At 33.7% G+C, this 18,150-nt stretch overlaps 1 protein-coding gene across 1 annotated transcript in view; it reads left to right on the top strand.

Moving 5' to 3' along the window:
* LOC150107134 (protein Skeletor, isoforms B/C-like) overlaps positions 1–18,150 on the top strand; it is a 248,695-nt gene that overhangs the window by 141,621 nt on the left and 88,924 nt on the right. The window contains exons 9-10 of the mRNA XM_090391017.1: positions 1,895–2,031; positions 9,091–9,229. Coding sequence (XP_090247143.1) covers positions 1,895–2,031; positions 9,091–9,229 — 276 coding nt within the window. The remainder of the gene's footprint in view (positions 1–1,894; positions 2,032–9,090; positions 9,230–18,150) is intronic.

Here is an 18,150-nt window from a genome sequence, read left to right as displayed (position 1 = left end):
TAAGTTAAAAAGTATTGAAGCTAAACTATCACCTTGTTTTAATCTTTGAGTTATTGGAAAGGGATCTGTTAAATCATTTTGTATTTTAATTTGTGATTCTGAATTTTACTAGCTTAGTATTCCAAAATGTATCATATGCTGATATAATTTTTCTCTATTAATGCTGTCATATGTCTGTTGGAAATCAACAAAAATTTCATGAATATTTATATTGAATTCCCAAAATTTCTTTGTTTAATAACTATATGCATCTGATCAGTTGCAGATTTGTCTTTCTCAGAACCTCCTTAGTAGACACTAATTATCTTCTACATAAATGGGTTTAATCTATTCTTCAAAATAAAGGTGAATACTGTATGTTGTATAACAGAGAAATGATATTTCCTCTGTTATGTACAACAGCGTTTCCCACTGTGGGCCATGGCCCCCTGGGGACCATTAGTTTTGCTGAGGGGGCCGTGAAATAATGAAAACTAATTTAAATCGTTTTAAGACTAATAAGATAAATAATATTTATCTATCTGTATAAAAATATATGATAATGTGCTGTAAGATGCTAAAAATGTAATATTTACATTTGATATTTACTATATTCGCTGTGTATGTTTTGTTGAATATAAATACAATAAATATTATAATAATATGTCTGTATTACGATTTTTTTTTCGATGGAGACCGTGAAATATATTAATTTTTTGAAAGGGGCCTTTACATCCATAAATTTGGGAAGCACTGATGTACAACATAATGTTATCTATAATTTCCACAAACTGTTTTATTTTCTTTTTATGTATTGGGCAGATCACTCTTTCTCCATTCTTTTTTACATTTTCTCTTTCCTGGGGATTTGTTCTTCCTGAATGAATGTATTATATCATTAAGCTATATAGAATCATCTTCTTTAATGGTAGTTTGGCATATAATTTTCAGTTGCAGAGGTAATGTTCTTATTCATCAATTCATGGAAATATTGTATCCATGAATTGTATTTTATTTTGAATTGTGTTGTATTTTATTTTATTTTTTTACTTTGTTAACATGTTTTCTTGTCCATCACTTGTCCACCATATATTCAACCCAGGCTTATCTCCTCCTTTAATTTGCTAATTATATTATAAGCTTGTCTGAGATCACCCTCGTTCTTCATTTCTTGTTTTATGGTGCATATTGTTTCATTAAGGACTTGTGTTTTCTTCCTTCAACAGATTTTATCTGCCTATTGTCTCAGTTCTTTGTATTTTCCTTCTTTAATCCTGGTTGGTTTTGCAGTAAATTCTTTGTATGCATGATTTTCATGCATACAAAGTTATTGGAAATATTTCCTGCTTGAGCACATTCTTCATCAGGCACTGCTCTATTTTTGCAGTCTTTCATCATAGGTCTTCTTGCAGCTATATTAAAATATCCTGATAAAATGTTTGTTTCATAGTTTTGTCTTGGGCCATAAATTCCACGTGAAAAATCTTGCTTGATCAGCATTCTTTTATGCAAGTTATTCTCATTCTCTTCAGCAATGTTGAATCCTTAGAGATGTGGAAGTTGCAGTTTAGCTTTGAGGGTAGCAATAAACCCCATGAAATATCAATTTTTTTTATTTTTCTCAGATCTTGCAAACTCTTTTTCTTTGTTGTTCATTTGTTGCTAAACTTGTCTAAGAATGACTGACTTTAAACAATCTCTATTAATGGCTGATTAAAACATCATACATTGCTTGAGGACATGTTATTTACTAGTAAAAATCCCATGCACCGTTTAGAACCGGAACTAGTCACCATGTAACACAGACGTGTTCTATCTATCAATTTCTGAAAGGAGAATTGTGCCTTATAATATATTTTGAATGTAGACACATTCTAGTTTATTCATGCAACCATTTTTTTCTTTCTTTTTTTAGAAGCTGATGAATATATGGCTTTAGGTATCAGTGGATCAACAAACTCCTCTCAGATGATAAATTCTGATGTTGCTGTATCATATATGGATGGTTTCTTGGGTATCACTACCGACTACAATATTACAGATAAATATCCTGTAAGATGACTTTTCATGGAATCTTTTGTAAAACTTAAAACAAATTTTTACATTTCAGAATGTCTGGATATAGAGAATACAATTTTTTCCATCAATACATTTTTTTGCAGTCATCTTAAGAAATGAAGAAATTATGAAAGAATTAAACCAAGAATCAGTAATAGAAAAAAATTTTAAAATATAAACATAAATGGATGTAACATGTTGAAAGAATGAAAACAGAAAGATTACCAAAATAAGCCTTAAATTACAAACCGTTAAGAAAAATAAAACCAGGACATCCTCTTAAGAGATTCAGTGATGACTTCTAAGGGCAGAACAGGCCACTCTAGGCCTAAATCCTTGAAAAAAAGCATGATGATGAAGATCATATATTAACCTAATTATTGTATATAAAAAGCCAGTATATTTAAGGCTTGACAATAGATTAATGATTACTTAAACATCTTAATATATATATATATAATTATATATTAATTAATCTATTGACAAACACTTTCATAATAGATTTACTGTAGCATCCAAATATGACCAGCGCTCTGTAGTCATAATGCTGTTCTAAAGGAAATTCACTATAGCAAACTATCTACTACAAGCTATTCCTGTAGTCCTCAAAAGTCATCATCATCATCATCATCAAATTCCTGCCATGTACCCTCAAGGGGTGTACAGGATATGACAGTACTACATGAAAAAATTACATCATTACTAACTTCCTATCTACAATTTTCCTCCATATCAAAGCTGTATAACTGAGAGGAGACCTCCACATAGCCTTTAAAGGAATGCGGAGAACCGACCAGGGCTTCTGACCTAATGTCCAATCCTCACCTTCTCGTGGTGCACCCTGTTGGGTATCTACTTTGATACTGAACGAACGAGGATGGGCTGGCAATTTGGGATTTAGCCGACCAAATTGTATTCTTATTGGTTAAACCAAAATAAAAAATGATGGTCCTCAAAAGTCTCGATAGTGAAAAAAAATTTCTACATATTTCTATAAAAAAACATTATGACATTGCACTCACTATAATAATATACCAAAAAATTCCTATAAAGGGAATATAACAAACTAAAGTTCCTATAAATTTTCATCATCATCATCATCATCAAATTCCTGCCATGTACCCTCAAGGGGTGTACAGGATATGACAGTACTACATGAAAAAATTACATCATTACTAACTTCCTATCTACAATTTTCCTCCAAATCAGTCTGTTACTTGTCAAGACTCCAACATTATCAGATCTTATATTTCTATCGTCTAAGGCACTTTGTACCGTATCAATCCACCTATATCTTGGTCTTCCTCTGGGTCGTTTTCCTGCCAACCTGGCAGAGAACACTTGTTTTGCTAATCTTTCCTCTCCCATTCTATTTAAGTGACCATACCATCTGAGATTAGCTCTGCTAACGCATTCCTGGATGCTGACAATGTCAAGTTCTTTCCTAATATCCTCATTTTTAATATGATATTGCCATTGATGCCATCTGTTCACGCCTCTAATCTTTCTCAGGACTCTCATATCTGCAGTCTCTAGTCTTTGGTCAAGTGTTTTACTTCTGACCCAGCTCTCAGATCCATAAGTTAAAATTGGTTTGAACACAGTCTTGTATACAGCTAATTTAGTGTTCCAACTAATTTCTTTCTTATTCCATATGAATTTATTCAATTGACTTCCCACGATACCAGCTTTGCTGATTCTGTTATCTATTTCTATATTTAGTTTACCATCTTCAGTAAAAATTGTGCCTAAGTAGCTGAAATGTTTTACTTGTTCCACAGGTTCTCCATTCACAACACAGTTGACATTTTCAATGATTCTGCCTATTTTCATTGTCTTTGTCTTTTTATTGCTGACCTTCATACCATATCTATTACAACAGCTATTCAATTTAGTCAGAGAATCTTGCAGACTTGTAGCGGATTTATTTAGAAGTATAACATCATCTGCATAAAACAAAGAGCTGACATTAACATCTCCAATTTTGATATCAGGTTTAATACCACATTCCTTCATAATGTGATCCATATAGATAATGAATAACAGAGGGGATAATGTAAAAATCCTTGTCTCACACCAGATTTAACATTAAACCATCTTCCTGTACTTCCTTCAATTCTAACTGCTGACTTACAACTCAAATAAAGACTAAGTATTGCTTGATATAATGCCCCATTGACACCATATAACTGCAGCGTATTGAATAGCTTCTCTCTTGGCACCTTGTCATATGCCTTTTCCAAATCGACAAAACTTAAATACAGATCTTTGTTATATTCCCATGCTTTCTCGACTATTTGTCGTAAAGTGAAGATCTGATCCTGACAGCCTCTATTTGGTCTGAATCCAGCTTGTTCTTCACCAAGCTTTTCTTCCACAATTCTTCTCAACCGTTTCTCAAGTATACTTGCATAGATCTTGCCAGGAACACTCAGTAGGGAAATACCTCTGTAATTCTCACATTCAGTTTTATTTCCCTTTTTATATATGGGTACTATGAGAGCTCTACTCCAATCATCGGGAATTCGTCCCTCTGTCCAGGCTTTCTGAACTATGCAGTGCAGCCACTGTAAGACTCTTATACCACCATACTTCAGCATTTCTGGTCGAATATCATCTACTCCTGCTGCCTTTCCACATTTCAAGCCTTTGATGGCTTTTTCTACTTCAAGTATGGATATGTATTCCTGACTGCATGCCTGGTCAGTGTTTTTTATCACTGTGCTGTCATCCCTGCTTGTTTCATTTAGCAGTTTTTCAAAGTAATTACTCCATACTTCAAGGATATCTTTTTCTCCTGTTTTCATTTCACCTTTATCATCTCTAATTCCTTTTACAGCACTCTTTCCTCCATTCCTAAGCTTCTTCAACAACCTCCAGAATATTTTGCCACCTTCTTGATATTTATTTTCTATATTCTTGCCAAAGTCCTCCCATGACTTTTGTTTAGCTAGTTTTACACACTGTTTAGCTTTCTTACATTTGTCTCTGTATTCTGTAAGAGTAAAAGCTGACTTATTTGCCAGGAACTTTTGATATGCTTTCTTCTTTTCCTTCACAGCCTCTTTAACTTCCTGTGTCCACCAGGGAGTTCTGATTTTTTTATCTTTGCACACAACCTCACCACATGCCTCTCTGGCAGAATCAATCAATGTTTCCTTCAGAGTTTGCCACTGAATCTCCAAGGTTTGATTCCTGTTCTCAAACTCTTTCATTTTCTTTTCAATAATATTTCTGTATTTTAGTCTACAGTTTACATCTGAGAGCTGCTCAACTTTTATTCGCTTTAAAACTTTCTTACATGTTATTCTTTTCAATATGAAATTCAATTTTATCCTGCTCAAGACTAAATAGTGATCACTTCCAATTTCAAATCCTCTGTACACTCTGGTGTCCTGCACCAGGGAGAAAACATCACTATCAACAATAACATAGTCAATGAGACTTTTCTTATTCCTAGCCTCTTCTCTCCATGTGAATTTGTGCACATTTTTATGTTGGAACATGGTGTTAGTAATAACCAGTCCATGTCCTGAGCAGAAATCCAACAGATATTTGCCATTATTATTAGCTTTGCTCTTTTCTCCAAATTTTCCCAAAATATTTTTGTATATCTCACAATCATTTCCTACTCTACTATTTAGATCCCCAAATTTTCTTGTTTCAATAATGAAATATGTGAATGGGCATATTTAAAATAATTATAATACTGGATAAAAACTCAAGTAATATATATATATTATTAGTGTAGAATTTTCATCTAAGTGCCATAGGCATCTTCAGTACAACAACACATAAAGGCAATTGAACATTAACAGACAATTCTAAAAAGTGCCACCTAAGTAGTTAATGTAAGATAACTAAAAAGGTCAGTAAATTTCCTCACTTATTAAAAAAAAAAAAATGTCCAGACAAAATAAAGTTAGTACTTATTAAATCAGCTAATCTTTCCTATCTCCTACAAAGGGAAGAGATGTAGACCATCAGATCTATTTAAGTTAGGATAGTGAAGTAAAATTTCACATGATTCTTTATAAAGCTGTTCCATGAGGAACTGACTTTAATGAAGAACTCTTGTCTCGTTCCAGTGAACTGTATGTCTAGTGTTGATAGCATGCCCTGCAAGTCCAGACTGTTCAGGCTCAAGGTATTGAATATGAGACTTGTGTTTTTCTAGCCAAATAAAAAACAGATCTTCCTGTTTGTCTGAAATAAGATAACCCACAAGAGCAAGGAATCTGGTAGATGCCTGAATAATTGATATGTGGAAGCTTGTCCTTAGGAGAAGTAAGAAAAGTGGAGATTTTTCTGATGGTGTGAAAGGCAACAAAAATATTCAGCAGTTTTAAAACTTTCACTATGCATTCACTAATGCCTTGCACATAAAGGATAGGAATACAAGTTATTTCTTCTGTATCTGAAGAGATACCATAACTGTTAAAAGCTCTTTTAATGAAAGAATTCTTAAAACCATTAGATAAAAAGTTGGAATTAATATGTTGTAATTCTTTTCTGTAACAGTCCATCTGAAGAACAGATTAGATTTAGTGATGTTTGATATATTAATGTGTAATAAAAAAACTACACTTGTTGACAGTAATTTTTTATAATTATTAGTTATTATTGTTGTTCCTAGTTCCTTAGCTACTTCTTTTTTCTTATAAGATTGGGTGAACTTATCTCAGTAGAAATCGGAACTAACCAAAGAAGAGATTCTACTATAACTAAAGAATTTATTATAGTAGAATATCTACTATAGTGAACTTTCTTCAGAATAGCATTAATGGTTCTTGTGTATAGAGAGAATTGATTGTAGTACTATGCTGGATTTTAAATAGTCATCCAAATGTTCATACAGTTAAACTACTAAATATCATTACAAGCTAATTCAAATATCTTATTAAATTCTTCAAAATTTACACTAATAACTGAGGTTCCTCTCAAACGATTTTGTTTCCATATATTAAAAGATGCAAAACTTAGGTAAAAATGACTCAATAATGAGTTCTGATATGATTTCATTCTTTAGTAATATTCCTGTTAGAAAGGCCTACATAATCAGAATGATGAAAGGAATATCTCTCCTTGGCAGGCAGTTCAAAATAGCCTGTAGGTTTCTTAAAATTCCTAATTTTCTCCATTGAGCTTCTTTATCTTGTGTCAATCATGGTAGTTTATACAATAAGCCTTTCTATTAAAGTGTTCCTGACATTTATGGACTTGTAACCAAGAATGAAATTTCCCCAACCTTTCTTCAGTACTACAGTGTGATCTTTTGATCTTTCCCTGAATAAATAACTAGTTTATTGTCCTGCTTCCTGAAATGTCCATTCCATCTATTTCTGTAATATGCGAAATAAGACTAACCTTTGAGGTTAGTCCTCCACATCTTTTGTATCTCTTATCCATAGTAATCTTGACCTGTACAGAAGACTGTAATATACTTCTGGAACAGGCTCCTCTAAATTCTGAATGTGGCTCTGAATTTGCTGCACAACCAGTGCATTATATATGACACAGTCATGTTAGGTTTTGGAGCAAAGTCACTGCTAGAGGTAGAGGCACAGAAGTTCTTTCCACATTGTGGTGGCATATGAGGCTTCAGTGATATGAGCCCCCCCCCCCCTTATGATCCTTAATTATCTGTATCCTGTCTGATTGAAATTAAATTACTGGATTAAATAATAATCATAAGAATACTGTATTGAATGGTTTCAAATAGTGACTTCTTTATTTTTCTACTTAACTATTATTTTATCAGAAATAATTGCTCTTTTGGTTTTTAAAATTAAACTTGTCAGTAAATTATATTCTTGTTTAATTCTTTATAAGTGTAAACAAATAAAGTTTGCATGTGAAATATCTTCACTATTATACACATCTGAAAGGATGTGTGCTTTGCATTATGGGATAATAAGGCAATTCATGTGAAATCATTAACCTCTATATACAAGTACCTGGTTATGAAGATACTTTGTTAAACTTGTTAGGAAATTATATTCTTGTTAAATTTTTTATCTAAGTGTAAGCGCATGAAGTATCTTCATGACTAAGCTACTTTTATATAGTAGCCATTGACTTTGCATTGGTTACCTTAGTATCTCATAAAGCAAAACCCACATCCTTTTGGATGTGTATAATACTATGCATTATGGGAAGGGTCACTACCCAAATTAGTTTGGACCTTTATTGAGATCTCATCTCATGCCATACCAAGGTTGAATTAATGCAGAAGTCATAAATTCCCCATATACTAGTAGTAAAAAAGGTGTTATCACCTTATGATACTTTCTAACTATTTCTGATCCAGAGTATTTTAATAATAATAATAATAAATTGAGTTTAATCCTTTATCCAAGTGTAAGCTAACCCCTGAAGTATCTTCAGGACTGAGGCAACTCGTGGCAAAGGTGGACCAAGCTCTCATCACTACTTGTCTTAGTATCTCCCATAATGCAAAATACATCTCCTTGCAGACTTGTATAATGCTATGCATTAAGGGAGGGGCCACTTCCAATAATAATAATCCAGAGTATTTTATTAATAATAAAAGGTAGTACAGCTTTTTATTACTTATATATGGGAAATAAATGACTTCTGCATTAATTCAATCTTGCTATCTTCTCTGAGTCTGGCTCCCACTGATGAGACCTCAATAAAGGTCAAAACAAGTCTGAGTAGTGGATCTTCTCATAATGCATAGATTAATGCATGTCTGAAAGAATGTGTGCTTTGTGTTATGGGATACTAAGGCAATTGATATGAAGTTATCAGCCTCTTACAAGTAATCTAGTTGCAAAGATTCTTCACGTGTAAACTTTGCTTACACTTGAATAGAAGATTAAGCAAGAATATTATTTCTTGACAAGTTTAATTTGTAAGCAAGTGAAAAAACTATTTGTTACATGTTAATTCTCAATCAGATTTTCAGTTAGTTATCTCTCTTATTAAGAAGCAGATGCAGTGCTTGCCCTTATGTGTAAATAATTTTGTCCTACCATATGTACATACATTACATTGTTTTCAGAAGTTTATTATTTTTTTTTATTGCAGTGCTCCAATGTTCTAGGCCGTAATAAAGGAGTTTGTCCTGACCTGAAACTTGGTGGGGTAGAAAACTATCAGATTCATACATATATTATGGAAAATGGCATAACAACTATCACTTATCGAAGAAATTTGCTTAATACCGGTAGGTGTAGTTAAATTTGATCATATTTTTAAGTAATTTCAGTTTAGTTCTTTGCATGTTAAATGATCAGAAGAAAGATGATAACAGTATATCTTTGGATATCGCAAATACAGAACCATCTCTGATATTATCACATTCTTAAATGTATTTATTGTCTCCATGGAGTGATGACTTGTCATTGTAGTCCCACCTTAGACAACATAATCTGCACTCTCATCGCTCTCTTGGACAATGGGATGGTTTTTTGTCCTTCCTCATCAGCTGGAATGTCTCAGTTATATCACTACTTCATCTTTCTATCACAGATTTTGCAGATTATGTGTCCTCATAACCCACATTTCATCATCGTGACATCATTTTTGTTATTTATCTTTGTTCATTCTCTTCAAATTCTGGTGACCAGATCCTCTGATTTTTATCAACCATCACCACAAGATCCCTTGCTTCTCCCAAGTTACATCAGTACAATTTGTAACTTCCATCAATGAATCTCGAATTTCAAAACCTTATGTTTAGTTGCATTAAACTGACATCTCCACTTGCTTTTCTAGCTTATTCAGATTCTCCTGAAGAGCCACAACATTAGCATTATTACTAATAAAATTCCCTAGGTGCATATCATCTGCAAACAAGTGGGTATCTCCTTGCAATCCAGCAACATTATTGTTATGTTTCTACAGAGTCTGTATTGAGCCCTGTTGAAATCCTGCCTGTAACCCTCTTTCTCCCTAATACTGTCCACCTGTACACAATTTGATATCTATCAGACAGCCAATTTCCAATCCATTCCACTAACCTAATATCGGAACCATTATGTTGCAACTTAAATGTCAACTTATTGGCATTCTGTCAGATGCCCCTGTAAAATCCAGAACAATGGCAGTATGTGCCTTTTACTTAACAAGCGCTTTTATTTTATTATAAAAAAAACAACCATACTGAAATCACACATTGCATATCATATGTATGTGGTGACCTTGATACATACTACTTAATAATAATAATACATTATTTAATACTATACTTAATATATTACTTAAAAATAAATGATATTATTATTCTGGATATGTGCTCTTACTAATTTATTTAAAATCTTAACAATCACAGAAGAAATATAAACTACCGTTTAGTTTGATACCTCCATTCTAATGCATGGCACTCTTATTTTCCTTCCACACCTTACAGACTTTTCTAGTTGCAAGAGGTTCATTAAAAAGCCAGATCAATGGCACTGTCACTTTCTTAGTACATTATTTAAACCACATCACAAAATCTCAAAATCTGGTCCTGATACCTTATTTAGAGAACTATTCGAAATACATTACCTTCATACACGTCTAAACTTTGAACCATCGCCGTCTCTCTCTAGAAATAAAACCTACTGTATTTTTCGCCTTATAAGTCGTGCGTTTTTGCATCTAAAATTTATCTGAAAATTAGGATGCGTCCTATAAGCCAAATGCATCTTATAAACCAGTGCATCTTAAGGTAAGTCTTATACACTGATGTGTTTTTTATGTATGCACAGTTAGTGCGTCATCGCCTGTCAGTAATGCACGATGAGTTTGAATAGTTGCACAGTCGTTACCAGTCATGCATTTAAACTAGTAATCAATACATTATATATATATATATATATATTTTTTATAACCCATAGATTCTACAAAGCATAGACATAGCTATATGATCACGTTTAAGCGTAGTTATTGCATACACAAAAAAGAATGGCAATAGGGCAGCAGAGTGGCACTTTGGGCTTCTGCCTACAGAAAAAAAGGTATGAATTTGGAGGAAACATGAGCAGCAATTAATAGAAGCAAATTCTCAAAAACACAATCTCTGCAAAAAAAAAAAACTTGCAAAATGGCCAGAAATTGAAAATGAATTAAAAACTTGGATAATGGATCAAAGAAGAATGGGTTACTACGTATCTATAAAAATGATTATTCGACAAGTAAAATTATTGACAACAGAAATAAATATCATTGACTTTACAGGGTCGCCATCATGATCCTTAGATTTATGAAGAGAAATGATTTATGCATGCGTGCAGAAACGAAAATATCACAAAAAATGCCAGACAAATTCGAAAATGAAATGGTTTCGTGGAGTCATCATAAATGCTAGAAAATAAAACAATTTTGAACTTTCACAGATAGCTAATATGGATGAAGTGACTCTGACTTTTGATGTACCCTCGAACAAGACTACTCCAAACATAAAAAAAAAAAAATATTATCGTTAAAACTTCTAGTCACAAAGAAATCCACTATACGCTTGTTTTATTGTGCTGTGCAGATGGAACAAAATTGCCACCTTTTTTTTTTTTTTTTTTAATTTTTAAAATAAAAACATTGCCCAAAGGAGTTTTACATTCATATTCATCCAAAAGGATAGATGGATGGATGAGGAAGGGATGAAGTTATAGATTAAGAAGGTGTGGTCTGGATGTCCTGACAGTTAACGTCAAAAACCTGCTTTGTTAGTATGGCATCAGTTTAGACGTCATAAAACCGAAGCTGTTAAGAATGAACTTCACAAAATGAACACAAAAATAGCTGTAATCCCAGGAGAATTCACCTTTGTCCTTCAACCTTTAGATGTATCAATAAACAAACCATTTAAAGGATTTATGAGGGGAAAATGGGACAAACAAGATGCAATTTCCCAATTTTGAGGAAATATCTACAGATAGGAGAAAGAAGGCCAGAATTTCACGGGTGTGCAGTAAAGAGTTCATGAAATGAAGTGAAACCTGAAATTATGAGATCTTTTCAAAAGTGCGGCATTAGTAATTCTCTTGATGGTACGATTATTTAAAGACAGCAAAAACTCGGTTTGTGATGAAGAATCCAGTTCAGATATTTTGAGAGGGAAGATGAATAAAGATTTGAAAAGAAGATTAATGAACTGTATAAAAATATATTTTGTATATATATCATCATCATCATCAAATTCTTGCCATGTACCCTCAAGGGGTGTACAGGATATGACAGTACTACATGAAAAAATTACATCATTACTAACTTCATATCTACAATTTTCCTCCAAATCAGTCTGTTACTTGTCAAGACTCCAACATTATCAGATCTTATATTTCTATCGTCTAAGGCACTTTGTACCGTATCAATCCACATATCGTGGTCTTCCTCTGGGTCGTTTTCCTGCCAACCTGGCAGAGAACACTTGTTTTGCTAATCTTTCCTCTCCCATTCTATTTAAGTGACCATACCATCTGAGATTAGCTCTGCTAATGCATTCCTTAATGCTGACAATATCAAGTTCTTTCCTAATATCCTCATTTTTAATATGATATTGCCATTGATGCCATCTGTTCACGCCTCTAATCTTTCTCAGGACTCTCATATCTGCGGTCTCTAGTCTTTGGTCAAGTGTTTTACTTCTGACCCAGCTCTCAGATCCATAAGTTAAAATTGGTTTGAACACAGTCTTGTATACAGCTAATTTAGTGTTCCGACTAATTTCTTTCTTATTCCATATGAATTTATTCAATTGACTTCACACGATACCAGCTTTGCTGATTCTGTTGTCTATTTCTATATTTAGTTTACCATCTTCAGTAACAATTGTGCCTAAGTAGCTGAAATGTCTTACTTGTTCCACACGTTCTCCATTCACAACACAGTTGACATTTTCAATGATTCTGCCTATTTTCATTGTCTTTGTCTTTTTATTGCTGACCTTCATACCATATCTATTACAACAGCTATTCAATTTAGTCAGAGAATCTTGCAGACTTGTAGTGGATTTATTTAGAAGTATAACATCATCCGCATAAAGCAAAGAGCTGACATTAACATCTCCAATTTTGATATCAGGTTTAATACCACATTCCTTCATAATGTGATCCATATAGATAATGAATAACAGAGGGGATAATGTACATCCTTGTCTCACACCAGATTTAACATTAAACCATCTTCCTGTACTTCCTTCAATTCTAACTGCTGACTTACAACTCAAATAAAGACTAAGTATTGCTTGATATAATGCCCCATTGACACCATATAACTGCAGCGTATTGAATAGCTTCTCTCTTGGCACCTTGTCATATGCCTTTTCCAAATCGACAAAACTTAAATACAGATCTTTGTTATATTCCCATGCTTTCTCGACTATTTGTCGTAAAGTGAAGATCTGATCCTGACAGCTTCTATTTGTCCTGAATCCAGCTTGTTCTTCACCAAGCTTTTCTTCCACAATTCTTCTCAACCGTTTCTCAAGTATACTTGCATAGATCTTGCCAGGAACACTCAGTAGGGAAATACCTCTGTAATTCTCACATTCAGTTTTATTTCCCTTTTTATATATGGGTACTATGAGAGCTCTACTCCAATCATCGGGAATTCGTCAGTCTGTCCAGGCTTTCTGAACCATGCAGTGCAGCCACTGTAAGACTCTTATACCACCATACTTCAGCATTTCTGGTCGAATATCATCTACTCCTGCTGCCTTTCCACATTTCAAGCCTTTGATGGCTTTTTCTACTTCAAGTATGGATATGTATTCCTGACTGCATGCCTTGTCAGTGATTTTTATCACTGTGCTGTCATCACTGCTTGTTTCATTTAGCAGTTTTTCAAAGTAATTACTCCATACTTCAAGGATATCTTTTTCTCCTGTTTTCATTTCACCTTTATCATCTCTAATTCCTTTTACAGCACTCTTTCCTCCATTCCTAAGCTTCTTCAACAACCTCCAGAATATTTTGCCACCTTCTTGATATTTATTTTCTATATTCTTGCCAAAGTCCTCCCATGACTTTTGTTTAGCTAGTTTTACACATTGTTTAGCTTTCTTACATTTGTCTCTGTATTCTGTAAGAGTAAAAGCTGACTTATTTGCCAGGAACTTTTGATATGCTTTCTTCTTTTCCTTCACTTCCTCTTTAACTTCCTGTGTCCACCAGGGAGTTCTGATTTTTTTATCCTTGCACACAACCTCACCACATGCCTCTCTGGCAGAATCAATCAATGTTTCTTTCAGAGTTTGCCACTGAATCTCCAAGGTTTGATTCCTGTTCTCAAATTCTTTCATTTTCTTTTCAATAATATTTCTGTATTTTAGTCTACAGTTCACATCTGAGAGCTGCTCAACTTTTATTCGCTTTAAAACTTTCTTACATGTTATTCTTTTCAATATGAAATTCAATTTTATCCTGCTCAAGACTAAATAGTGATCACTTCCAATTTCAAATCCTCTGTACACTCTGGTGCCCTGCACCAGGGAGAAAACATCACTATCAACACTAACATAGTCAATGAGACTTTTCTTATTCCTAGCCTCTTCTCTCCATGTGAATTTGTGCACATTTTTATGTTGGAACATGGTGTTAGTAATAACCAATCCATGTCCTGAGCAGAAATCCAACAGATATTTGCCATTATTATTAGCTTTGCTCTTTTCTCCAAATTTTCCCAAAATATTTTTGTATATATTTTGTATGTATTTTTGTATATATATATATATATTATTATTATTATTAGATTTTTTTTTAATGATTTGATGGCGGGGAATAAGAAAAGTCTCATTGACTATGTTATTGTTGATAACGAGTTTTTTTCACTGATGCAGGACACTACAGTGTACAGAGGATTTTAAATTGGAAGTGATCACCATTTACCCTTGAGCAGGATAAAATTCAATTGCATACTGAAAAGAAAAACATTTAAGAAAGTTTTAAAGTGAATAAAAGTTGAGCAGCTCTCAGATGTGAACTGTAGACTAAAATGCACAAACATTATTCAAGGAAAAATGGAAGAGTAGGAACCAAACATTGGAGATTCAGTGGCAAGCCCTGAAGAAAACATTGATTGATTCAGCCAGAGAGGCATGTGGTGAGGTTGTCTGCAAATACAGAAAAATCAGAAGTACATGGTGAACACAGGAAGTTAAACAGGCAGTGAAGGAACAGAAGAAAGCATATTGAAAGTTACTAGCAAATAAGTCAGCTTATGCTCTTAGAGAATAGAGAGATAAATGTAAGAAAGCTAAACACTATGTAAAACTAGCTAAACAACAGGCATGGGAAGACTTTGGTAAGAATATAGAAAATAAATATCAGGAAGGTGGCAAAATATTATGGAGGCTGTTGAAAATGCTCAGAAATAGAGAAAAAAGTGCTGTAAAAGTAATTAGAGATGATAAAGGTGACATGAAAACTGAAAAAAAGATATCCTTGCATGCCTGTTGAGTGTTTTTAGTACAGTTGTAAAAAACACTCAACAGGCATACAATCAGGAATACATATCCATACTTAAAGTAGAAAAAGACATCAAAAGCCTGAAATGTGATAAGGCAGCAGCAATAGATGATATTCGACCAGTAATGCAAATATGGAGGTAGTATGAAAGTCTTGCAGTGGCTGCATTGCATAGTTCAGAAGGCGTGGACAGAGGGAGAAATTCCAGATGATTGGAGTATAGCTCATAGTACCCAAAAGGGAAATAAAACTGAATGTGAAAATTGCAAAGTATTTCCTTACTGAGTGTTCCTAGTAAGATTTATGCCAGTATACTTAAGAAATAGTTGAGAAGGATTGTGGAAGAGAAGCTTGGTGAAGAACAAACTGGATTCAGGCCAAATAGAGGCTGCAAGATCATATTTTCACTTTACGACAAATAATTGAGAAATCGTGAGAATATAACAAAGATCTGTATGCAAGTTATTTGCAAGTATTTGTAAAACTAGCTTAACAAAAGTCATGGGAGGACATTGACAAGAACATAGAAAATAAATATCAAGAAGGTGGCAAAATATTCTGGAGGTTGTTGAAGAAGCTTAGAAGTGGAGGAAAGAGTACTGTAAAAGGAGTTATAGATGATAAAGGTGACATGAAAATGGGAGAAAAAGATATCCTTGAAGTATGGAGTAATTACTTCGAAAAATTGCTAAATGAAACGAGCAATGATAGTACAGTGGTAAAAAACACTCAACAGGCATACAGTCTGGAATACATATCCATACTTGAAGTAGAAAAAGCCATCAAAGGCTTGAAATGTGGAAAGGCAGCAGGAGTAGATGATATTCGACCAGAAATGCTGAAGTATGGTGGTATAAAAGTCTTACAGTGGCTGCACTGCATAGTTCAGAAGGCCTGGACAGAGGGGCAAATTCCCGATGACTGGAGTAGAGCTCTCATAGTACCCACATATAAAAAGGGAAATAAAACTGAATGTGAGAATTACAGAGGTTTTTCCGTACTGAGTGTTCCTGTTAAGATTTATGCCAGTATACTTGAGAAACAGTTGAGAAAAATTGTGGAAGAAAAACTTGGTGAAGAACAAGCTGGATTCAGGTCAAATAGAGGCTGTCAAGATCAGATTTTCACTTTACGACAAGTAGTAGGAAATCATTGGAATATAACAAAGTTCTGAATTTAAGTTTTGTCAATCTGGAAAAGTATATGACAAGGTTCCAAGAGAGAAGCTATTCAATACGCTACAGTTATATGGTGTCAATGGGGCATTGTATCAAGCAATACTTAGTCTTTATTTGAGTTGTAAGTCAGCAGTTAGAATTGAAGTACAGGAAGATGGTTTAATGTTAAATCTGTTGTGAGACAAGGATGTACATTATCCCCTCTGTTATTCATTATCTATATGGATCATATGAAGGAAAGTGGTATTAAACATGATATCAAAATTGGAGATGTTAATGTCAGCTCTTTGCTTTATGCGGACGATGTTATACTTCTAAATAAATCCGCTACAAGTCTGTAAGTTTCCCTGACTAAATTGAATAACTGTTGTAATAGATATGGTATGAAAGTCAGCTATAAAAAGACAATGAAAATAGGCAGAATCGTTGAAAATATCAACTGTGTTGTGAAATGAGAACGTGTGGAACAAGTAAAACATTTCAGCTACTTAGGCATGATTTTTACTGAAGATGGTAAATTAAATATGGAAATAGACAACAGAATCAACACACTTGGTATGGTAGGAAGTCAACTGAATAAATTCATATGGAATAAGAGAGAAATTAGTCAGAACACTAAATTAGCTGTATAGAAGACAGTGTTCAAACCAATTTTAACTTATGGATATGAGAGTTGGGTCAGAAGTAAAACACTTAACCAAAAACTAGAGATCACAGATATGAGAGTCCTGAGTAAGATTAGAGGTGTGAATAGATGGCATCAATGGTAATATCATATTAAAAACGAGTATATTAGGAAAGAACTTGATGTTATCAGCTTCCAGGAATGCGTTAGTAGAACTGATCTCAGGTGGTATGGTCACTTAAACAGAATGGGCAAGGAAAGATTAGCAAATCAAGTGTTCTCTGCCAGGTTGGCAGGAAAATGACCCAGAGGAAAACCAAGATATATGTTGCTTGATACGGTACAATGTGCCTTAGATGATAGAAATATAAGATCTGATAATGTTGGAGTCTTGACAAGTAACAGACTGACTTGGAGAAAAATTGTACATAGGAAGTTAGTATTGTTGTAAATTTTTCATGTACTACTATCATATCCTGTACACCCCCCCCCCCCCTTGAGCATGGCAGGAAATTGATGATGATGTATTTAAGTTTTGTAGATCTGGAAAAGGCTTATGACAGGGTGCCAAGAGAAAAGCTATTTAAAACGCTACAGTTATATGGTGTCACTGGGGCATTATTTCAATGCTTAATCTTTAGTTGAGTTGTAAGTCAGCAGTTAGAATTAAATGAAGTACAGGAAGATGGTTTGATGTCAAATATTGTGTCAAACAGAGATGTATGTATATGGATCACAATATGAAGGAAAGCAATATTAAACCTCATATCAAAATTGGAGATGTTAATCTCAGCTCTTTGCTTTATGCACATGATGTTTTAAATAAATCCAGTACAAGTCTGCAAGATTCTCTGACTAAATTGAATAACTGTTGTAATAAATTTGGTATCAAAAT

This window comes from Typopeltis vanoorti, chromosome 4 (genome assembly GCF_054136105.1).
Source record: "Typopeltis vanoorti isolate ZY-2024b chromosome 4, IOZ_Tvanoo_1.0, whole genome shotgun sequence".
Taxonomy (NCBI): Eukaryota; Metazoa; Arthropoda; class Arachnida; order Uropygi; family Thelyphonidae; genus Typopeltis; species Typopeltis vanoorti.
Note: the sequence above shows the minus strand (reverse complement) of the source record. Positions and strands in the feature narration are given on the sequence as shown.